The 24,935-nt window shown below is 42.2% G+C and overlaps 1 protein-coding gene across 1 annotated transcript in view; it reads left to right on the plus strand.

The window, feature by feature from the left end:
- The window catches only part of LOC135947131 (headcase protein-like), a 56,698-nt gene that overhangs the window by 12,457 nt on the left and 19,306 nt on the right, over positions 1 to 24,935 (plus strand). The window contains exon 3 of the mRNA XM_065495731.1: positions 19,156 to 19,249. Within this exon, the coding sequence (XP_065351803.1) occupies positions 19,156 to 19,249 (94 nt within the window). The remainder of the gene's footprint in view (positions 1 to 19,155; positions 19,250 to 24,935) is intronic.

Here is a 24,935-nt window from a genome sequence, read left to right on the forward strand (position 1 = left end):
AGAATTTCGCTCTCGAGGCGGAGGCAGGGTGATTTCGCCTTCATGCTCTAGCAAACACGCAAATTTTGCGCTCGCAGTTTCCTTTTCATCTCCTTTTATTGCGCAACTTTCGAGCGCTTTAATGCGTTTCTCCTACAAAAGAAGGGTGATTAAGTGGGCGATCCGGGTAAATAAAAACTCTGCGAATTGTTTTCGCAATAAATTCTTTCTTTTTGTCTCTGGGCACTCTTCTTCTTATTGCTTTACACACACACAACAAACGCGAGGGGAGAGCCGAAGCCGAAGGGGTGCAATCCGAATCATCATTCTTTTCACAGTTTTCTGCTTAAAAATGATCTCTGCCGGTCCAATGGAAGTGCACGCGCGGCTCAAATTTCTTCCCCTTTCACATCGCGCACGCCGCCGTTAAGACGCATTTGAATGAAATGCATGTTTTCGCTGAGATAAGGGCGGAAACGGCCGCCGCCGCGATTTATTCCGAATTTGTGATCTGGAAAAGCTTGTAGCAAGGATAATCGTTATCTTGATTGAAAGACGCAAAAATTAAAACCGATTTTCCGCGTCGCCGCACCTCTCCGCGGGATTTTAATTAAAAACTTTTCCTTTGAAAATCAGTCGGTTGGCTCTGTGTGTTAAATATAATGCACACACAGTTGCATGCGCTTTTCCAGCCGCGCGCGCGCGACTCGCCTGCTTCCGATCTGCATTATTTGCCGCGCGACTAATTGCGATTTCCAATATCTGCCGGCTGCTCCAGGCGTTCTTTTTTATTTTCATCTGTGAATGCATGTTCCCGACGTGCACATTTACTTTCGTAAATTCCTCATCGCTAGGCAATCTCGTAGAAATCGGAGAGAAAAAAATAACTAAAGGCTCGGCGGGTCGTAAATTTTACACCAATTTATCAGGATTTGACATGAAAATCTGTAAGTTTGTACTCAATTGCTTTTTGCGTAAAAAATCAGTTTCCTTTACCTACGAAGCGTGGATGTTTGATTAGTGCACCCCTCCCGAGAGGCCAGAGGCCCTGAAAAACCTATTTTTCACATGTGTTGCGCTTTCTCCAGCGGAGTACCACGCCGCCATTTAAAAAAATAAACACCCGCGAATTCTCTGTAATAAAAGGATAATAACGTCAATCATAAATTTTACGAATTTCCCGCGCTGATTGACAACTCTCACGTCTCTTTTTTAATATATCACGGAACCACGCCCCCTTTTACAAAATACTTTGATTGTTCAATAAAAATGTCAAATTTAACGATTTTTCTGCGCTGCTGTGTGACACTTCCCACGCATTCGAATATTTATATTCTGGACAGGCACGCCCCCATTTGAAAATTCTACCGGGCTATGCGACATCATCGACTGACTCCTTTGTTAAATTTCAGTGGTACATAATTCCAAATGGTACAAAATTCAGAGATTTTATTTCGCTTTACGTCACATTCCACCCCTTCTTTTCTTTAAAAAAATCTGCTGGGGAACCGCGCCCCCATTGCAAAAACCCCGCGAATTATCAGTGTAAAGGTCAATCGTAAAATTCCCGCTCTTTTCGACACCTCTTTGAAATTTTCCAATGATCTCAACGTCCTGTGCAGAAACCCCTTATTGAAAATTCTGCCCGCGCTTTTCTACGTTTGTGCCACGCCTTCTTTTTCAACTTTTCTGAGAAACCCGTTTTAAAATTCCCGTGAAATCTCATAAAAATCCTGTAATTTTAATAAAATCTCTAGGCGAGTCGGCAATTTAACCAAAATTCAAATTATTATATATTTGGTGTGACTAAAATCATGGACCCGCAGCAATTTGCAGTTGGTTCACCGCGCAGTACCTAGCTCTCTTGTTTAGCTGGAAAATTATCATTTGAAAAAGGCACTCATGCAAATATCCGTCCGTGTGCACACTAACTTTTTATTCGCTCTCGGCGGTAATTTGAATTTTTCTAATCTGCGGATGCGTGCTTTTCAGAGGGAGCACTGCACTGAGCACTGAGCACTGCAATGCACACACTTGGAGCGCTGGCTAAGCTCTATAAAGCTCAAAATTATGTCTTCCGTGTCGGAATGTGTGCGCGCGGATTTTCCGAAAACTTCTTTCTCTCGTCTACAACCCTTTTTTCGTAAAGAGCGCGCACTGCTAGAATTATGTAGTTAATCTGCTGGAAATTAGACTTTTTATAAACTCATTAGGGTTTGCGCTGAGTTGAATTCGAAATTAAAAAGTCGCGTCTGCGAAAGACTGGCAAAGGGGTTGTTCTTTTCTATCCCTAGTCGCGCGGAAGGGTAAAATTTTATGGTAATTTTTTATAGCTAAACGGCCCCGAGCGGGGCGCATTTAAAATTGAAATTCCGACACGGCGCGCCGTAAATCCTTTGACGTGTAGAAAAATTAGCTGGTATTATCACCAGACTTGTGAAAACTAGTTTTTCGGCTTCTGCCCGAGACAGCGAGACGCACGCGGCGCGCGGAGGGACTTCCCCCGCGAGTTATGCAAATGCATCCCTTAAAAAACTATCGAGTGGAAAAAACTGCGCTGCATGCACACAAAGACGCGGCACATTTTTCTTCCTTTCAGCATATTCAGCCTTCAGCCGGCCACTGATGGGAAATTTGAAAGGAAAAAGATGCATACAAACCAGATGGACACACATTTTACGGAAAATAATCGCTGCGTCAAAATGCAAACGACGTTAAATCAAGATCAAAACAACTCGCAGCCGCGGGCCACGTGTTTTTAATCCTCACTCGAAACAGGATATGGTGTGTTGTAGACTTTAGTTTTTGTCAAAACGTCATTTGTATGGAAATCTGCAACGTGCCACTCCTTCTTTTTGAATATTTCCGGGAACCCCATATATCAAAATCATCGCGAGTTCTTGGTAGAAACGTCTCAAATTTCACGTGTTTCCCACGCTTGGAGACCTCCATTGAGGAAACCTTTGCCCTATTTTAAAATTCTTTGTTAAAATCGTCAAATTTTACAAATTTCACGCGCTTTGCAACATGGGCCACGCCGTCTTTGTAAAATTTTCATGGGAAACCACGCCGCAATTTCTTAATCATCGTGTGAACCACGACCCCTTTATACAAACTCACATTGCTTTTTCCGATTTTCCTTCAGTTTGCGATTCATGCCACGTCTCCTTTTTAATATTCCACGACCCTATTTCAAAATCATGCAATCTTCCATAAGTGATTGCTGTTCACGGACGAATTTTTTAATGTCAGCGATGGAAAAGATGCATAGAGAAACGCAAACGACGTTAAATCCGGTTGAATCGAGATCAAAACAAGAGAGAGCCGGGGGCCACGCGTGTTTTTAATTCTCATTCGCAAGAGGATCGCGTGCTGTAGATATTTTTAAAAGCCACAGAGGCGCTTTTTGCGTCAAAACGCAATTTAAATGGAAATTCCGACTTGGCAAGCTTTCAAGCTTTTCGAAATTAGCACTGGAGGAAGCGTTGCTTCTCACAAGAGGCGGGATCGCCCCCGCCCGTGCGCGCCCGATTCGCAACACGGCAGACGTAATGAGCCAGAAAAGCATCAACCCTTTAATCCCGTACGTGCCGCGCGTGCAGCAAAAAATCACAAAGGGCCGAACACAAAAAAGCGAGCTCACACACACACACACACTCACTTCAAAGGACGGCGCGAGCTAAAAAGGAAGCTGAAGACGGCGACGCCGCCGCCGCCGTCGTCCGTCGACCTTGCCGGCCGCTGGACCGCAAGCAAGCTGCTGTCGCAATTTTCCTCTATTATTCGTCACCGTCAAAACAAAAAAGGGAGAAGCCCGCCGCCTTTGTCTTTGTGCGCACCGACGCCAGCTGCAAGCACATCCAGTGGCGTCGTTGCTTTAAATAAAATGGTGTAATTATGCTGCCAAATTTGGACCAAAAGGAGGGCAGACTTTACGCTGGAATCTTTGAAATGTATAGAAAAGTCTGTGTTCAATTCTTTCAGTCAAATAAGAAAAAAACTCAAAATATGTTCACTTCTATTTGGGAAATAATGCTAATTTTAATTGACTTGTAGGAATGTGCTAAAATAACCGATTTGTGCTCAAAATCTATTTACAAATCTATTTTTAGCTAAAAATGCTAATGGGTAACAGCCTGGTCGTTTTTCTATTCCACTCCAAAAAAAAAATTAATTGATATTTATATTAGAACCGTTAGAAAAATACCGGAATATTTGAACAAATTAGTAAGTTTTGCTACAATTTTATATAGATGGCGTGGCACGTGTGACAAAACACGGGAAAATCGTTCAAGTTGACGTTGAAGAAACGCGTAGTTCACTGAAAAAATGAAAAAAAGGCGTGGCATGTCGTAAAAAGCGAAAATTTTTAAAAAATTGACCGTTTTTTACAAAGAATTTGAGCTTAAATTCTCTTTTAAATTAATTCGATTATTTGCTCGTTTTGTTTTTTTAATTCAACAATTTTGTAAGCGTCGTTGGTGTTCGATTTGACCAATAGATGGCGCCAGTAGTTCCCTTCGATTTTAATGATGAAATACTCAATCCTGCTTCTGTGCTTCTGCTTCAAGTATTATTTCTTTAGACGTGCTAAAAACAAAAATCAGTCCAGCCATTCGCTGTAGCAACGTCGGAAAATATTTATTTATTTTAAAAAAATGGTTTCCACGATTTTATGGTGGTTTTGTTTTTCAGAGCGTCAAAAGAAAAATATTATGTAGATTATTATATTGCGTTTTTGAATATGCACAGTGGCAGGATTTGAGTCTGAAATCGCAGTGCAAGAGCTTTAAAATCCAATGAATACGAAGGTGCCATTTGTTTGCTGCTTCAAACACTAAGGGCGCCTTAAACCAACTGGTGAATTCACACAAAAACATTTATTATAGAGGCGTGGCACGTGTTGAAAAACGCGGAAACCCGTTGTATTTACCGTATTTACAGATAAAAAGGGGCGTGGTGTCTTGGAAAAGTAATAGAAGGCGTAAAGAGAAAAAAATACCGGGTTTTCTAATATGTTCCGCAGAAATCATATATTAAATTGCCGTTTAAAAATTAATGAATAAATGTATTATTACCATGCTGAAAGTCAAATAAATAAATTAAATTGAATCGTGTTTCCAAACGTCTCAGATTTGATTCAAAATATTTAAAAAAGACGTTTGCAATAAAAATAGTTAATTAAAACCAAATTAGGTATTTTTTGTTATTTAATGTCAAAATTTCACTAAATAAGTTCTTGTGAGACAGTTACCGACGCAGAGGCGGTAGACACGCCACTGAGCAGGCGTGATTCACCCGCGGCGGCAGACATGAAAGGCACCCCTTCTGGCCCGCGCGCCTGCCGCCGTGTGTGTGTGTGTGTGTGTGTATGCAAGTGTAGTATGCACGGCGAGTACTACATCCCCCCGGCTACCCCCGTCCGCCGAGCCGGCGTCTACTCGTATCGATTGGTGCACCGGCGTGCAAATATTTGCCCTTTCGCACTTTGTCCGAATTTACTCTCTCGCGCAATGTTCGTGTCTTGCGATAAAGAGAGAGCAGAGAGAGAGAGAGAGCGGAAGAGAGAGGCAGAGAGAAAGGCTCGTTTGTCTTGGGCACGTGCCGACGTGCATACAGCTGCATTTTTCGCCCTCGTGCGCCAGACGCCGTCTGCACGATGTGCAAAAATCAATTGTCTGGCTCTGCACGGCGGCTGGCAATTCGCACCGTCTGCCTCTGCTTTTGCGCTGCAGCTGCAGCCTCGACGAAGCACCGCCGCAGCCCTTTGGTTCCGCGCCACCGAGCACCTGTCGGCTGGTTGCCCGGCTGCACTTTCGGTCACGACCGGAAAAGCATGACACGTGTTCCTGGTTCTCGTGGTTTGACGAACGGCCTGGCCCGCGGCTCGAATTGATAAAGGCCGCGTGTCAGGCGCAGAAATGCAATCTCGGATCGTCTTGGGTCTTGATCTTCCGAGGGAGCCTGCACCCGACTGCATTCCTGCACCAATTATTTGCTTGTTAAATTACTGCCCGTCCAGTTCGTTAGTCACAGGAAACTGATAGTAAGTGGATCGGAGGGGTCTGTTGACAATTCGAGACGAAACGAGAGAGCCCACGGCCAACTTTCGCTCGCTAATAACTCGAGCGATGAGATGTTCGAGGGATGTCGCCCACCAAATTGAATTTTTTATCTTCGATTTTTCGGGAAACCAATTTTTATGTGATTGAACCATTAAATAGAATTTCAGTCGATAATCTTTTATAAAAGTCCATTTTTGGCGATTTCCCGTTCATTTAGACACGTGCCACGCCTTCTTAATACATTTTTTCAGTGAGCTAAAACCCGCATTCAAAATTTCCCACGATTTAAAGGATAAAACGTTATATGTATTACGCTTTTCCCAAGCTTTAATTCTCCAGGGAACCCCTAAAAGTTCTTAGCAAAATCGTCGAATTTTTCAATTTTCCCGCGCTGTACGTGACACGTTTCAACGCGTTCTTCTTTCCGGGTAACCACGCCCTCTTTTCCAAACCCCGTGGATTCTCAAGAGATATGTGGAAAAATATAAGTAGTACGCCTCCTTCATCAATTTTTCTAGGAACCACGCCCTTATTTGAAAATTCTTGCTGTAGACTCGACAAATTGCATGAATTTCCCGCTGAGTTATGTGCATGCAAAAAGTCAAATAAAGATTATTATTATTATTATTGGTGGAATTAACGTGTCCTTGTTTCACAAAATATAAATGATTTCGAGGTAAAATCATCAAATTTTTCGATTTTCTCGCGCTTCTACCAAACGTGCAACTTCATGTTTTATAACATTCCAGAAAACCATGACTCCCAATTAAAATATCCACGAGTTTTCGGATAAAACGTCTAATTTTACAATTTTTCTTTGCCTTGCCTTCATTTTAATTTTTTTCCAGAGAACCATGCCCCCATTTTGAAAATACCGCGGATTCCTAAGAAGAATGTTATCATTTATTTTCCCGTGCTTTGTGGCATTTGCCTTCTATATATAATTTTGGGATTGTACGGACCGTGAATCTTTTTTCGAATTTCCCACACTTTCCAACGCGTGACACGCCCTCTTTTTCAGAAAAGATCATGCCAAAATTACCTTGTTCTCGGTTAAAACATTAAAAATGTTACAATTTTCCCGCGCTTTGCAGCACTCTCACCACGCCTTCTTTGTTTATTCTCCGGGGAAAACCATGCCCCCACCTAAAAATTCCCACGATATACGTCCTCTTGCAATGGTTGCGGTCCATAGAAAATCCGGCGGACGTTTAGAGTTTAGATTTCAAAAATTTCATTAATTTGCCTAACAAATTTCCCTTAAGTCTTTTTGCAAAATAAATAAAATTGTTCTCCTTAAAACCGATCATTAATCATTTTTCTGGTAAGAATGAAGCTTAGTATAAAAAGCGTTAATCGATTATCCAATCAAGCGTTAATCGATTATGTATCCATTTTTGTAATTTTAAAAATAAATCATTTGAGCTAGGCTGCAATTTTCTCAGCATGGAAGTGGCACCGTTTGCATAGCTGTCTTTGAACCGAAATAAAAATGTTGGAAATTGAAGCGAGTGTCTGCCGCCTGCCTAATTGAATGGTTATAATAAATTGCCTGTTATTGTTGGTGCAAGTGCGGCGTCAGATGTTATCACTCAGCGCGCGCTTAACTCCTCAATTACATTGTAGTACGCCGCCCTTTTAACAATTATTAATATCCGTTTGTCATGAAAATTCCGTTTTTTTCATCATGAATTCTATTAGCGAGTGGAAAAGACAGGCAGGCAGCCGTGCGGAGGAGCATCGCGCACGGAGGGTGTCTTGTAAAAAAGTCGACTCTCTCTCTCCGGTGATTGATGACCCTTTTTGTGCTCGGCCGCGTGTTTTCATTTGAAAGAGACGCAACCCCTGCAAAACGCACACTTTTTCTGGTCATTCAGCTCTCTCTTACACACACACGGGTTGCATACATTCGGGGCGTTTTTGCATCGTCCACGCACGGCGGCAGAGAGAAATCAAAGAGACGAGAAGCGAAATAATCTCTTGCGGATCAAATTGGATTTCCCCTCGCATGCCGATCGTTTGTATTCAAGAGGTCTGACACCACGAGAGCAAAAAAATGAATTATCTCCTGCCAAACAAATAATCAGGGAAGGAAGTAGGGGCTGAAAGAATGTGGGAGAAAAAAATAAGAATGGTCTTAATTGTTTTGTCCCCTCGGCTCATTTTGCTCCTGTGATTTCTGCGTCTTACAAGGAGAAAGGGAGACCACCTATACATCAGATAAATAAAACAGCTGATGTATTTTATTCATTTTCCGGAAAAGCCGTTTATTGACTCGTTGTTTTTAACCAATTTTTGAAAAAACTTTAATCTTAGAGAATACCAAAATTCTGCATCAATTAAATTCTGTTCGCGATTTTTTGTTGGAAAAATCCTGATCTTTTCCAAAAGTATAAACATTGAACGTCATTCAATTTGTTTGGCTGAGTAGATTCTAAAAATGTAAATTTCATTGAAATATGGCCACAATAGTATCTTTTCCTCCCAAATTTTACGGAGAATCAATTTGAAATATTAACTCGTATTTTCCAGTAAATATTGCCTAGCTGAAACTAGAAACCACCTAGGAAAAATTAAAGCTCTTTGACAAGGTGTTACAAATCTGCATGTGATTTTCCCAGAGCGCTTTTCCGTTGGAAAATCTTGAACTTGTCCAAAAGTATGCAAGGCAACCATCATTCGATTCGTCTCGCCGAGCAGATTTCTAAAATGCGATAGTTATTACAATTCAACCACTTTTCAACTAACAATTTCTTAAAATTTTTACTTTTAAATGAGAAAACTGACGTTTTTTATCGTACGAATTATACCGTAAAACACCGGAATTTTCAGCTAAAATTATGCGCTCCCCTAAGTGAGACGCAGAGACGATTATTGAAAGAAGTCTGTCTCCTCATCCTCACGAGTTTGGTGCGAAAGACAATTCTCACCCCCTCTGCGAGATGCGAGACCAAAGCAAATGTTTTCACTGTCAGTTCTGCCTCCTGCCCCCGTGTTTGTAATGATACGGAAAATTAACATGCAACCTCATTCGGGGAGCGAAAGCAAAACTGGCGTTTCACTTTCTGGCGTGCGGCTCGCGAGTTGAAATTCCTGTCTGGCAGCCAGACGAGACGCGAGGCGAGGCGCCGCCCAACCCGTCTGCGATTTTGCGCGCACCCTCTTCAATTAATATGCACATAGCCGGCGTAATTACTGTGTACGGACATGTGTATGCTCGCTGAATCGGCCACTCGTTAAATATGGAAATGATCGGGCACGCCGCCCGCTCGCCCGTGAATATTGTTATTATATTAAATGCGCGCGCGCGATCCTTGCATATATATTCTGTTACACTCTGCAAGCGCATCAATATCGGCATTTTTGTATGCAGAAATATACGAATTTAACATGTCAAAGGCTTGCTGATCCTTTAATTTACATAAAATAAAATAATAGTTTTCGGGTGTCTTTCAACAAAAGTATCGGTGTATTTGGACAAATTGCATGTTAAACAATCGATTTCTAAACGTTCAACACATAATTTTTTGCAATATAATACTGTCAGTTAAATATCCGTTGGGAAAATAACTAAATATTTTCTTTTCCTGGAATCCCTGTGGAAAACAAACACTGTTAAAAGGGTGAACATCGTGGGTATCTTGAAATGGGGGCGTGGTTTTCTGGAATATTGATAAAAGAGGGCGTAGTACGTGTCTCAGGGCGAAGGAAATTCTTTAAACTTGACAATTTCACTAATATGTATCGCGGGAAATTTAAAACAGGGGCGTTGTTTCCCGAAAAATTAAAAAGAAGGCGTGGCTCTGGTTACAAGGCGCGGGAAATCCGTAAAATTTGATGGATTAACTAAAAACTCACGCGAAATGGAGGCGTGGCTCCCTGGAATATTTAAAAAAATGAAGGCGTATGAAAAGACGTTTTTACCGAGATTTTAGAGATTTAGCAATAAAATAGTGATGCAGATCGCGTGCGGGCGACAACAGGGATTTTGTGAGTGTGTGTATGTTGCAGCCGGTGAATCGTGCATGAGCGCGCGTCGCACCGGCGGGCGCATTTTTCGCTACACATAATTTACACACGCACGCACCACTTTAATTAAGTTGTTTGTTTTATTTTGCGTCGGCTTTATGAATATTTATTACATCACATTCAAATGGTTCATCCGCGCACTCGACTGTAAATGTTTTACACCGCGCGCACTAAATGCGAGATCGCAATTTGTTTGTTTGGCAGGCGACTTTTGAAATTTCGCAATTAGCGCGTGTTTTTAGTTAATTGCGTTTCTGCATGTGCGCCACCGGCTGGCCAAAACTCACCGCGTTGCCGTGTGCAATTACGGACCACTTCCCGCACCGAAAACTATTTTATATGCAACATTTAATCCTTTGATTACGCGAACGCAGGAATGCCGTCAAAGGTTTTAATTAGTGGACAAAAATGCAATTTTATTACTTGGACAGGGCAGCACCACGGCTGGGATGGACATTTTGTTCGAAAATCGACTCGGAAAGCACTTACGCGCCGTGGATTTTAGGATTTAGCACAATGATGGTGCATTGATGGCCAGTTCAAAGGGAAAATTTTAATAGAATATTCAATCAGGTATGGGTTTAACCATAAAACCAGGAGTCACAATCACCAGATTATAATTGAAATTCACAGAATTCTTCAAAACTAGAACTAAGTTTACGATTTTCCCGCGCTTTTCAAATTTTTCCATGCTCTCTCCGGGTAACCACGCCCCTATTTCAGAATTACCGCTATTGTTTACGCGTCGTTCTCCATGAAATTGCCAATTTAATGGGTTTCAACCGGTTTTCAAATCGTGCCACGCCTTCTTTGTCTAATTTTTCTGGGAACCACTCCCCCATTTGAAAATTCCTACCATTTACAGTAAAAACTTCAAATTGAACAATTTTACCGCGCTTTGTGAGACGAACCACAATCCATTTTTATTTTATGTAGAACCACGTCATACTTTTGAATAATTATTATTATTGCAAATTCTCCTTTAACCAATAAAATGGTTCTGTCCCCATCTGACGAATTTTTACATTTTTTATTGTAAAAAAAGGAATTTAGAATATCATTGAGCAGCCTCTGATGCGTCAAAATCAGTCAGGGGATGCGTTTTGCACAAAATTTGAAAGATTAAACCGCGCATTGATGTCGAAAGAAAGTGCTGAAAATGAAATTTTATGAAAGCCAAAAGCACTCGAGAGTTCAAAGCAAAAACCCCTTCGGAAAGGACCGGAAAAGCGACCGCAGGAGCAGTGCGGCGTCAAAAATTGTACAAAAGCAGCGCGACTTTAATATCAAGCACAATTAATATGGCTGAATTCGATTATTCCAGCAGCATTTTTCGTAGTGTGTGTGTGCGTGAGAGTGCAATCGAGAGATCAAATAAATTCCTTTTCAAGCCCGAACAATTCGGCAGAAAAGAGAAACACAAAATTTCGGTTTTCCGAGTGAGCAATCAAACCGTGCTCTCAAAGTCAAATATCCGGCGCTCGCGAGCGAGCGTTTCGAAATGATCAACTGAACAGCGGCGAGCACTCGAAAACACAAATTGTGCCCACCGCCAATTGGACCGCGTCCAGGTGCAGCTTTGCAAACACGAATTTTCGGCCGGGCGCGTCCATTCAATCCGATTTCCCAGCCGGGAGAGAGCGAGAGAGAGAGAGAGAGAGAGAGAGAGAGAGAGAGAGAGAGAGATAACAAGGGCTGGCGCGTGGATTTTTGCGCAAAAGTGGAGCCGCCACCGGTGCCATTCATTAACTCAGCCGGCTCCAGTTAATTACGTTGTCGCGGACAATAGCCGGGACGGGACCGAAACGAACGAACGAGCGGCGGAGCGAATTTTGCAAAAGCTTCGTTTCAATACAAACCCACCCCCGCGCGCCCTCCCTCTCATTCGGTCTCGCTGGCTCGTCGCTGCTACTCTCACTCGGGGCTGTTTACCAGATTAACAAATAATAATGTGTATTACAGCACATGCACGCCACCTGGGGCTCTTAAACATTTGCAAATTTCCCAATTACACGCGTTTCTGGCCGTTTTAAATTGCGAGGGGGATTATTTACGCCGCCGCTTGTCATAAAAATGTGGCGAAGCTCGGCTGCAAATCACTCGCGCGAGCACGAGTTTTGATTTCTGCCCGTACATTCACGCTAATTGGATTTGCTGCGGCGGGCGAATCCAGTTTTCATTCGCATTCAATTAAAACACGTGCCAATACAAAAATTTAATTGCTCAAAATCGCACGTGCGGCAATTATTGCAGAGATAAATCAGCCCGCAGCCAATTTCACTGACGATACGATGGCCTTTCCGACAACTTTCTTTGCGGCTTGTGGTGGCATTTGCAAAGGCAAAATGTCACATGGTCAGCTTGACCTTTTCCTCAGAATGACCATCAGCGTCTTATCTCCTAGCTAGCTCTGACAATGGGGCGGATCACGGCACCGTTTTTAAGCTAGACCTTGAAACACTGTACAATGCTGGCCTTATGCCCAGCGTTGCCATTTTCTCAAGGTTGCGTTGCCGTGATCCACCCCAATGAGTTACTCTAATTTCAATCGATTTTGAATAGATAAATCGATGAATAATTATTGGTTATGAAACGTTCACATTATATTGACGTTGCCAGAGCGGGAAATTTGAAATGTAGGCGTGCCACGAGTCACATTTAAGTGCGGGAGAGTCGTAAAATTTCCGTTTTTCAGCTTAAATTCTTTTTGAAAATATATTGTATTGATGACTGTACAGTTTTTTTTGTTTACACCTCACTGCGCACTGGATTTGAGAGTTAATCACCCTGAAACCACTTCAGTGCATCGTGGGACGTTCAGACGAGTAAAATGGTGTGCAGTTTTTGAAAATAGAACAATTAGAACCTGAGATTTATTAAATGGTACAGCCTGAAAAAAAGAACGTTTTTCACCAAATCTCGACTTCTAAGAAGCAGATTTGCAAAAATGACACTTCCTTCGACTCGTCATGACTACCCCTAGATAGCAAAAGCAAAATAGGGATGCAACCCCTTTCAACCCCTTTAAAATTCAAATATTGAAAGTGAATGAGCAATATCCACAACAACCACGCTATCAAATCATTGAACGTGCAATTAAAAGTGAAATTGCAATGAAGGCGAGACTGGTGTGTCGATACAATTTGTCTGGGTGGCGGTGGAAGCACGCCCTTGCCCTTGCAACGCCGGCACAGAGGTGAAAGTTGTTGATTCGAGAGCCCGTGAGTGAGCGGGGCGCATTGGAAACAAACCCTGCCGGTCTCTCTCTCTCTCTCTCTCTCTCTCTCTCTCTCTCTCTCTCTCTCTCTCAATATGCTCGTCGTGCACACGTATTTCGGGCGCGCGCGCGTTTAATCCGGTGCACGTGCTGTCGCGCCGGCGTTTGTGTCTTTCGTGACAAATCCAACGGCAGACAATAAGGGAGGATGCCCGCCAAATGATTTAATTACCAAAAATCGATACGCGCGCGGTGTGTGTCGTGCTGCATGATTTTCGCCGCCGCCGCCGCCGCGGTGAAATGTTGTGCGAGCTGCATAAATAACAGGCTTCGACGGAGGCAGAGGCGGAATTCATTAGGCCATTGTCTGCCCGCGCGCGCGGCTTTTTCTGGATGAAAGTACAGCCAGCGTACGTGCGCACTTACGTAAATGTTTTCCGTTTCAATTACGACAATGTAATTTGCCGGCGTGTATTTGCACAGTAGGCGCACTCGAGAGCACTTTTTCTGCACGCCGAGTGGATGTGCAAATTCAAAAAAGCGCTCTGTTGTTTAATTAATGAATTCGCAATTGGCGCAGTAATTTTACTCTCAACTGACTTTCTCGTTTCGTTCGTTTCGTATTCGCCCTCATTAAAATTGCACGTGTATTTTTTATTCAATTCCGCGTCGTTAGGATAACCCGGCGCCCATCCTTGAATCTGATTATCTCTCCTCTCTCTCTCTCCTCCTCTCTCTCTCTCTCTCTCCTCTCTCTCTCTCTCTCTCTCTCTCTCTCTCTCATCTCTCTCTCTCTCTCTCTCTCTCTCTCTCTCTCGCTGTTTGCTTTGCAGTCCGCATTTCCATTTGGCGCCGGATGAAAATTTCATACGCAATAAATTGCCTGCTCTCTGTTTGCTTAATTTTGCTACGTTTTTTTTTATTTTTTCCCTTAATGACGTTGGCATCAAATTGTGTTATTTGAACTCGCGCGCGCCGTTTAAAAGCTCCGCCGACCGTGAAAATGTTGCTTTTTTCCCTCGATTATAATTTTGATGCGAGAGTGCTCATTACGCCAAAGCTGCTTTACCCTCAGGGCCCTCCACTTCTTCATTTCCTCCCTCCAAATCATAATAATTGGCCATGAGTTTTTTGTCAATTTCGACAGATTGTTTGTTTTTCTTGTGCCAATAAACTGATTTTCGCTTAATACACAATGTTTAACCCTTTTTAGAGGAAATTTTCGGTTCTCTTAAACACAAAATCAATTTTGAAATCGAAAACACGTCTACATGATTTTCTGTTAACTTGAAGAGGGGAATTTCGTGGGAAAAATGGGCCATGGTTCAACGAATAATTTAAAAAAAGAAAGCGTGATGATTCTTAAAAAGCGAAGGAAAATCATATAATTTACTTTTTTGCTTAGAATTCTTGAAATTGTGGGCGTGGTTCAGAAAAAAGGGCATGGTACGAGTCTGATATGTCCCAGAGAACCGAAAAATAGCTTTATTTGGCTTTTGTTAACTTCGAAAAACTCTCAAGAATTTTAAATTGGGGGCGAAAGTCTTAGGAAAATTAAAAGAGGCGTGGCGCTTGTTAAAAAGCGCGGGAAAATTGTAGAATGCGATGTTTTTGCTTGTAATTTGCGGGAATTTTGAAATGACTCACCGTTGAATTATAATAGTAGGCATAGAAAGTGTTCAAAAGCGCGGGAAAATTGATTTTACTGACTAAAAAGAACTCGGGGCAATTTTTCAATGGGTGCGTGGCTCCCCAGAGAATTTTAACACGGGTCGAGAAGCGCGGGAAAATCGTAAAATAAAGAAAAACACCATGAAATTTTAAAAGGGGGTTGGGTTTTACCTTCAAATCATAAAGAAAGCTTCGCACGTGGGAAAATTCGAAATTGAACTTTTTAACTGAATTCCTGATCAATTTACCTGCATGTGTTCCAGTTTTGAAATACACGATTCGTGCTGGATGTCAGCATAAAAAACGCTAATTTTCAATTGTCAAAAGCCAATATTTTACATGCCCCAACAAAAACAGGCGAATTGGCCCTCCGTCCAATTACGATCAAGTGTTGTTTCACCGAACAATAAACTTGACAGCATATATTGCGCCAGCGGCGATTGCCAGCATATTCAAATTCCAGGCACGCGTAGATGTAGTTATATTATGTCTCTCGGCGCGATTTTTGTTTCAAAAACTAATATATTCAAGACTTGTCAACAATGAAAATTAATTAACTCGGGAGGGAAGCATCCCTTCTTGCACACGCTTAACTATTGCAACAACTAGACGCACGCACACAAGTTGATTCTCTGGAAATGTACATTTTGGTTAATTATTGGCTTATTACGAACAATCCATTCTGGCGTGGCGCTCGGGAAACATATTGTACGATTCGGGTCGCGTCGAATAATTACACGCGGCGCCCCTCTTGTCTCGCGCGCGGCTTTTGTGCCGGCAGCCTGCAACACACCGACAAATTTCCAAATGCGACGCGCATTTCTCGTCCTGACAGCAGCCAGCCGGCAGTTTCTAATTAAATGATGCGGTTTTCCCAACTTTCGATTTCAATTAGGTTCTGTTTAGCTCTCGTGCGCGCGCGTTAATTGCATTTGCGTTAATTCTGACTGAGACGTCAATGTTTACCGCAGTTGAGAGGATTTTCCGCTCGACAAGTTCAGGCCAAATCCGGCGGCTGCCGCACACCGCGCCGAGCCGCGCGTTATGTTTGTTATAAGGAGCCGCGAGAAGAAGCCCCTCGATGCGCAACGCCAGTTAAATAGTTTCCGCCTGCACTGGCTCACTGTCTCCTTTGTCGACGAGTGTATCAAGTATACATACATACACACATTGTTATACGTTGCGCGCCTCAAGCGACGTGTTGCCTTCCGAATTCCAATAGCTGCCGGCGCAAACACTCCGCGAAAGGGGTCCCTCGCAAATTCACATCAAAACTTCTATCTAAATTAACTGCATTTTATTAGACAATATTTATAACAATAATACAGAAACAGATCAACTTGAAAATTACAGAGTGGTGTTATTTTAGTTTTCGCAAAATTCCAGTAAAAAAAATTTCGATTTCGGGTTTTTTGCACCTCCAAATCTCGGGCTCTAAGAGTTAGAATTGCATAAAATACCTACCGTTACGCTCGCCTCAACCTACCCTAGATAGCTGAAGGATTTTTTGGGTGATCAACCCTCATCCCCCTTCCACCCCATGCATAGAAGTAACGGAAAAATCGCGTCACATTGCACATTCAGCTAACTTTCTCACTCTCTTGAGTTAAAAAAACTACCCCAAATACCATTGGCGATCTAGGGGAGGTTGAGACGAGTCGAGTGATGTGCATTTTTGGCAATTCTCACTGTTAGAACCAGCGATTTAGCGATTGGAATGTTGACGAAAATTCGAAAATTTTGATTTTTGCTAATATTGTCGCTGACAAATCTCGAGTTCTAACCATCAGAATTGCAAAAACTACCCACCGTTAGATTCGTCTCAACCTCCACTAACCAGCTTAAGTTTCTAGAGGTTGCTTACCCCCTCCCCTTTCAACCCGTTTACTACACTTTTGAAAATAAAAATTAATGTATGCTTCCTTGTAAACTTTTTAAAAATTTCGATATTTTAAAGCTATTTTATGCACTCCCAAGGAAATTGCGGAGACAGGAAATTCAAAATTTAAAATCCATTGATGAATCCAACGCAGGGGCAATGTACTGTCTTCTTTTTTAATTAACTGCTGTGCAAATGAAGTTCTGACAGTGCGTTTTCACCAAATGGCAAATAGTGAGATAGGAGCGTATAGAATGTTTGCCTTAAACAAGTTTTGTGCGTGCGCTTGAGGGGTGCAACGTGTAGACTCGTGTGTTCTCTCTCTCTCTCTCTCTCTCTCTCTCTCTCTCTCTCTCTCTCTCTCTCTCTCTCTCTCTCTCTCTCTTCGGCGTCAAGCAGCAGTTCAACACCCTCGGCTTTGTGCGCTGATTGTAATTGATGGCGGAGAGAGCTCTCGCGTTTGTTTTGCTTTTGTTGATTTGTTTATTCTGCAAATGTGTTTGGATAGGCTAATGTTTATACTGAAGGTAGAAATTGGCCCCGAATCCGATATTAAATGCTGGCATTGTCTTTCTTAGCTGCATGCAAAAGCAGCCAAATCGCATTAATATAAATTGGAATGCAGTTGCACTGGCGTTTGTTTAGGCGCACCGGCCGGTCTGCGCGAAAGGCGAAAGGGTTGCTTCAACTTTGATGAACACACCGGGTGCACCTCGAAAAATAACACCCTCTCTCGCCCCCGGGGAGGTCCGAACTCGAATTACTCTCGCTGGATTTGCATTTCTGAACTATAATGGACTTGCGCCGCGCGCGAGAGTTAAACAGCTTTTCTTGAGCCTTTGTCTTGGTAAGACGTGTTGATTTTCATTTAAAATTCAAATTGCAGGCGCAGGGTGCAGCTTTGAATGCGAATGACAATTGCGCGCGACTGGACTCTGCGGACGCAAAGATAATTGCAACTTCAAAGTCTTGCGGTGCATTGCGCACATCTCTCATCGCATTAGTGCCGCATCTTTGCATTTACCATATCGTGTCCGTTCCTGCACGTCGAATAATCTTAAGCAGCAGCACAGACGTATTTGCATTTTACTACTCCGCTCAAATACATATCAAAAGATTATGCAAATTTATTTTGACTAATAATTCCGAGTCTTTGAAGTGGAATCATCATTAGGGCTGTTGCATTTAGACGATCAACGTCTCCCAGAACTTGTGTCGTAATCGTAAAAGAACACTAACACGACGAATCATGAAAATTTAAACCCTTAACCTGTTCTACAATCAATTTTGAGAAGTTCTAAATTTAAGTGAAAAAGCCGTGTGTTTCGTTTCCACTTAAAACCAGTTGTCAACTTTGTTCCCTTTCTCTTCACAATAATATAGATTAGAAAAAGACAAATCGAATGACTATCTCAAAAATGCATCTCGCGTTCGTTGGTAAAATGGTTAAAAAAATCAAAATAAAATGTGTTCTTTTTTAATTGGTGCCTCAAGATTTTTTGAAAATTTTGCTGTTTTTAAATCGAAAAATACACCCGCTAGATTCTTTGTGTCACAGTGACCGCTGCGAGAAGGCGAAACTCGCGGCCACTTTGAAAGAGGGGCGTTGTTCCCCGGGATATTATGTCATTGTCATGTGTCACAAAGCGTGGGAAAATCTTTAACTTGACGAATACACTTAAGACAGACGAAAATTTTTAAACGGGGGCGTCGTTCTCTAAACAATTGATAAAAGAAGGCGAGGCGTGGCACGTGTTGAATAGCGCGAGAAAATCGTAAAATAATAAGTTATTTCTGGAATCCACGGGAATTTTGAAAAGGGGCGTGGTTACCCTGTACCCAGTTACCAAGATTTCCATATAAAATAATGATTAGATTGAAAATATACCAATTTTATGAAAATTGATTCTAGAAACCATCCATCTACATAAAACCTCAGCTTAAAAGTAGTAATTATTATTGCGTGATAAAGAAAATCAGAGTCTTGGATGAAAGGCAAATCCATTGATTTAAAATGAAAAAAGTGCTGTCGAATCAAATGGAAAGACTCATTCCGCGGGAAGAGATCCAAAGTAATGCTCGCTGAGAGTAGTAAATCGGAACGATCGTCAGTAGCGGACACGTTTCCCTGGCAATCGGCAATCGGCGATTGGCTTTTTAGTGCCGAGTGCAGATTGCAGCGAAGATGTTGTTTAGTCACCACAATTTGATTGGCTGCGCACTTTTGATGATGTGCCGAAGCGCAGCCGGGGCTAATTTAATAAAATGCGATTGCAATGACGATTTTACGACTTCATCTGATTTTATGTTCGCAGGAGCCCGTCGGGAAAAGGCTTGTTCGCTCGGCGGCAGGACTTCTCGTCGTTCAACATCCTACCCAGACACAAGGTCAACTCGTACCACATCAAGGTGAGAGCCAATAAAGTGCTTGAGAAAGTTGAAAGAAAAGCCAGCCCCTTTCATCCCCCAGACGGACGCAATCCGCTGCAGACGCGCGGCACTCAAACCCTCCCAAGTGTGAATGCTCGTCGGCCGACATAAAATTATCATTAAACAGGCTTGTTTTATGTTTTATCGCCCCAAAGAAAGAGAATGCGTAGCCCGAGTGTTTGTGTGTATGTGTGTTTGCATTTATTTCCGCACATCTCTCTTTTACGAGCTCTGCCCAGACCATAGTATATACGTATGTACTTAGGGGCGTCTGTCTGTGCTGTGCACTTTATAATGCGAGCGAGCGAGCGAGCGAGAACGTTCTTTCCGGCGCGCAGACAGCCGGCCCCGAGTCGTTAAACTCTCGCAATTTTCAGGGTTTATCCGGCTCACCTTAAAAGCCCCATCGCATAAAAATAAAAAACACAATAAAACTTTCCAATTGCGAAATTGTACAGAAAACTTGCATTTGCCGGTTTCTCCGAGCCGACAACCGGAACTGCACTCGTAAAACGTGCAGGTCCCTTGTGCCGTATATTTTTCCGCCGCGCCTGCTTTTACAAATTATCAACATTATTTTTTACGCGTAAACTCGCGCTTCTCGTAAATATCACTGCCGAGAATCCAAACAAACCCCCTCCCCCTCCCCGTGGACTTTAAACAAAAATAATAATGTAATCAATCTGCGAGAAAAAGGTGCGTAAATGGCGGGAATTTTGAAATGAGGGCGTAGTTCCTTTGATGGTTAATAATGATGGCGTGGCATTCCATAAACTTCTGTTTTAAATTTAATATTAGTGAGTCAGTTTTCAAAACAGCTTTTCCGGAAAATCGGGTAAAGGAAAAACTTGGAGTGGTCGGATTTCAATAAATTAATGTTACACTGTTGGAATCTACTACTGCTAATATAAATCGATCGATAAACTTTTCAGCCACAAAAGTAGACTACGAACAATCGGTTTTCAGCAAAATGCGGTAAGCGATAATTTACAAGGGAAATTGCGTTTCTCGAGACTGTAAAATTTGGAAGCCCCTTTTACGCAGCACTTGAAACAAGAATGATGTAATCAATTTACAAGAAACTTTTTTAATGATGCTGCATAAAAATCTCGTTTGTATTCGGGGCTCGCGCGTCCGCGGAGTTTAATCAGGGTAAAAGGCAGGCCGGGGCAGCTGCGAGCGGAACAAAAGCGAGCCGTGTAAAACAATCATTGTTCGCTTCTCTGGACAATCAATATCGAATTTCGCAAGTCATGTGTTTTCGACAAATTTCCGCCCCCGCTAGAGTTTAACACTTAATAAAAAGTTATAATACGCTCCCTCGGCTGGCTCAACTTGTTGGATTTCCCGTTGCACCCCTCCCTGACTCAGACACAGGTCTGTCGCGGCCGCTCACCGCACACTAAAAATATGCCCCTAGAATTGCGTCCGACGCAGCGCAGCAGAATATTTCGATTAGATTACCGAGACACACGGCAGCACCGGCAAACTTGCTGATTCCAGACAATTTCGCCCCGAGAGGGTTGCTGCTGTCGGCGTCTCGGTTGCATTTACATCTACAAAGGGTGTGTTTTAATGGGGGCGCAGTCTCGTCCGCACCGCGCGCGTCGGGCCCTCTTGATTGGCCCGAAAAGAACAGGATCTGCATCTCCGCGCGGTCCCCACGGAACAAATTCGAAGAAAGACGCGATCATTAAGAATTGTATAATGCGATTCGATGAGGATTAATGCTGAACAAAGTAGCATCACTTTCAATAAAAGAAAAGTTTTCGGACTAACTATTTGTTGTAGAAATATCACATTCGACATTTATGAACAATTTTAAAAGAAAATTTTGCTCAGAATTTAAATCTATTTTTTATCTGCGGATAAAATCATTGAAAGAGCAGGCTCTCGGTTTTTTTTGCGCACATCCCTTTGCTGCCGAATCAGCAACTCGACACACGTGGTACTTAGAGGCGCCGGTTGTTGAAATTGAAGGCGCCATCTACACCGTTTTTTGTGTGTGTTCAAGTGCCAGATCCTCTTTCATCGTCTGATCCCGGCTCTGCGACAAGCTTTGATGACGGCAACAGCCAAATTATGTGCTAAAAAGAACTTTTTACTTTTTGCCATACTGATATAAACTGGAAATCGCTAAAACAATAATAATTACGATCTACACGCTTTCGCAATTAAAATGCTCTAGAAAAGTGGTTGAATTCAATTCAATTCATGTTTATTAATTAATTTTATGGCATGTCATTACAATATAGATCAGGGGGAATCTTGTTTACATTGCGGGCATCCACTTGCAATACGAAATTTTAATAAACCTTACATTTTTTAAATCTGCTCAGCGAAATGAATCGAATGATGGGTCACTTTGAAACTTTTCGTGATTTTTCCAAAATTTTCCATGGAAAAGTGTTGGGAAAAAGATCACGTGCAAAATTAAACGGCTTGTTGTACATTTTTTTAATTGTTGAGATGATTTCCATCAAGTTTATCTTTATTTTAGCTGTTTAATTTAACATAATTTGGTTAGCTTTTAAAACTGCTTTTCCGGAAAATTGGGATGAGGATAAACACTGAAAGTAATCGGATTTGAATGAATGTTACGTTTATTAAATCTGCTCAGCGAGACGAATCGAATCATTCATGATTTCCATACTTTCGAATAAGTTTGTGATTTTCCCAGGGAAAAATAGCCAAGAAAAATCTCACGCAGAGATGAAAGCGACTTTTAGTAGAGTTTTAAAACTTTTAAATATATTTTTTATATAATCTGGTTTTATTTTGGCCCTTAAATACGAGTTAAATTTGTTAAAAAATTCCTCTGTTAACTAAACGAAATCAAAACATGTTTAAAATTTCCAATTTCATCAGCTTTTTGAATTTGGCAAGATTTAAGCTGTGCGAGCAGATGTGTGACTGGAAATTCACCCTCTGTTGTTTCGCGAAATGAGTTTCGGGGAGAATCTTGGCACTCCCCGCCTTTCGCAGCGCGCACCCTTGGCGCCTCTCTCTCTCTCTGGCCGCGCGGAGAAAGTAAGCATGTAGAGAGAGCGAGTGCATGCAGACAGTATGTCAAGAGTAGATTGCAATAATAATACCGGTGCGCGGCAAATTGCGCATGGGTGACATTCAGCTATCGATCCCTGGCGGGCGGGCGGGCTGCGGGCGCAGCAGCAGTGCCAGCGCAGCTACAATACAACTTAATACTTTGCAACCCTTTGGCTCGCTCCCGGCCGACGGGGGGACGGGGAGGGATGGATGCACTTTTGCGAAACGCCGCGCGTCTGCCCATCTGTCTGCCGAGCACGTCGCTTGCTTTTTTTGCTCCTTTTGTGTCGGCGCCGCCGCGACCGTGGGCACGTGTATCGCTTTTCGATTGGCCCTCTCACCCGATAAAATGACATTTTTTCTTCTTTTTTCCGAGCAAAGAATGAGCATAAGAGAATTGCGGAGGGTGCGGCGGGTGCGGCGTGCATACCAAAAGGGGTGAGACACTTTGTTGGATTTATTTATTGTGTGGGAACCTCGTTTTCGGCGAATTTATTTTCTGCGGCCTTTCAACTGATTGAATGCTTTTTTACATATAAGGGCGGGGGAGCGAGCGCACGTCTCACTCAATCCCGAAGGTGCATTCCTTTGCCGTTTGCCGAGCCGAGCTGAGGGAGCGCATGCATTATATGCAGACGAGCGGAAATTCGACAAAAGCCAGCAGTTTCATCATAGGAAATTGCCCATTTGCCTACGAGTTTATTGCATTTTTCAGTTCACTCGAGGGCGAAATTCACAAAATTTGCATCTCTAACGAGGACGGACCGAAAATTTTGACAATCGCATAAAAAGAGAGATTAGCAAGAGTCTTAAAATCACAGATCATTAAGCTTGAAAGGGCAAAAAATGGAATGAAAGCCTCATTAAAGATGAAAACACAATTCGACAAAGATGATTCGACAATTTAAATAATGAAAAATATTCAATATTCCATTTTAACCGTTGAAATTATGAAATTATATTAATTTTTCTATCGATAAACACGTCTATTGAAAAGAAAATGGTAAAATATGACGCTTTTATTGAAGAAAATCGCGGGAATCATAACCTGGAGGCGTGATTCTTTGGACGTTTAAAAAGAAGGCATGGCACGTGCATTGCAAATGACGTTTTTGCAAAGCCCTCATTCCTATAATCCCGCGAAATATCGTGAAAATCGTCAAGTTCTACGCCATTCTTTTATGCCCACGCTTTGCGGTAGGTGTTAACGCCTTCTTTTTATAAATCTGGGGAAAGAGGGGCGTGTTTCAACTTCAGAGAGTTGCGGGAATTTTGAAATGTGATCCGTAGAAATTGAATAAAAAGCGTTGGAAAGCACAAAATTTGAGGTTTCAGCTAAAAACCCGATGATATCCGGTTGGTTGAGTATCAAGAGAGGGAATTATTTTGACCTAAAACTGAAAAGCTCCATAATATTTCAGTCTTTTTTATCCCTTTGAATACAAGCGTACACGTAGAAATAGATTTTGAGCAATGTTCTGCACACTCGGAAATTTGTACTCTTAACGAGGCTGAGCGAAATTGGAGAAAGAAGTGCATTTTGACAAGCTCATAAAAAGGGAGATTAAGTGAAATGCACTTATTTAGCATTGTGCAGAGTCAGGCGTTGTCTTAAAATCACAGATCATTAAGCTTGCACGCGGGCAAAAAATGGAAAAGGAAAAGCTGCGCGCAGCATTAAAGAGGAAAACCATAAATTCGCATCAGAGTCATTAACGAGTGAACTTTGTTTGCAAGTAAATTTTTGGGGGAGCGAAGCAACTCTTTAAGATGTGCAAAGAGCACATTTATTATTTACAAATGCTGACGAAAGGCATTTAAAAGGACGTAGAGAGGGTGGGGAAGAACGCGATTCGGGCGGAGAGCTAAACTTGCGTAAATTTCCCGTGCAGATCGCTGGAGCAGAAATTCCCAGTTATTTATTTTTTTGTCTCCTTTCCTGCGCACACGCCGCAAAGTCAACTTTTTTTGCTGGATGCAACTCAATTTATTTGGCTCCAGCGCAGCCAAAAAAATGCTTATCAAACACGTAATCAAGGAAAACACCGCGTTCGCCCGGAAGTACACGCACGAAAGGAAATGGGCTGCGAGTGACAAATGAAAGTAATCCGTAACGCTCGTTTCAAATAGATTATCGCGACGCTCGCTATTTTTCACTGGCAAAGCAACGACAGATAGAGCCTGCAGTTTACTTAACTCTGAGGTACATGCGTCCGTGTTGCACCCCACACGTGTTATTCTTTCAACTATTTTCTTCTGTGCCTGCAAGAAGCAAGAATTTTTATTTTTAAAAACAGGCGTTTTACAGCAAAACAATTAAATTAAAATTGTAGCTGAAGATATCTGGAAATAATTATTTGTACGATTTTCCCCCGTTTTGCAACACTTACTACGCCATATTTTCAACAGAAACGTAAAATCTTGTGATTTTCCAGCGTTTTGTTGTTGGTTTCACGCCTTCTTTTACAAATTTCTGAGGAACAACCAGGCCCCTATTCCGCAAAGTCTCATGAAGGATGTAAAATTTTACGATACTCCCGTGATAATCACGCCTTCTATTACGAATTGCTGGGAAACCAAGCCCGTATTTCAAAATAGCCACAAAGTTGCATGAAAAACG

This window comes from Cloeon dipterum, chromosome X, assembly GCF_949628265.1.
Source record: "Cloeon dipterum chromosome X, ieCloDipt1.1, whole genome shotgun sequence".
Classification (NCBI taxonomy): domain Eukaryota; kingdom Metazoa; phylum Arthropoda; class Insecta; order Ephemeroptera; family Baetidae; genus Cloeon; species Cloeon dipterum.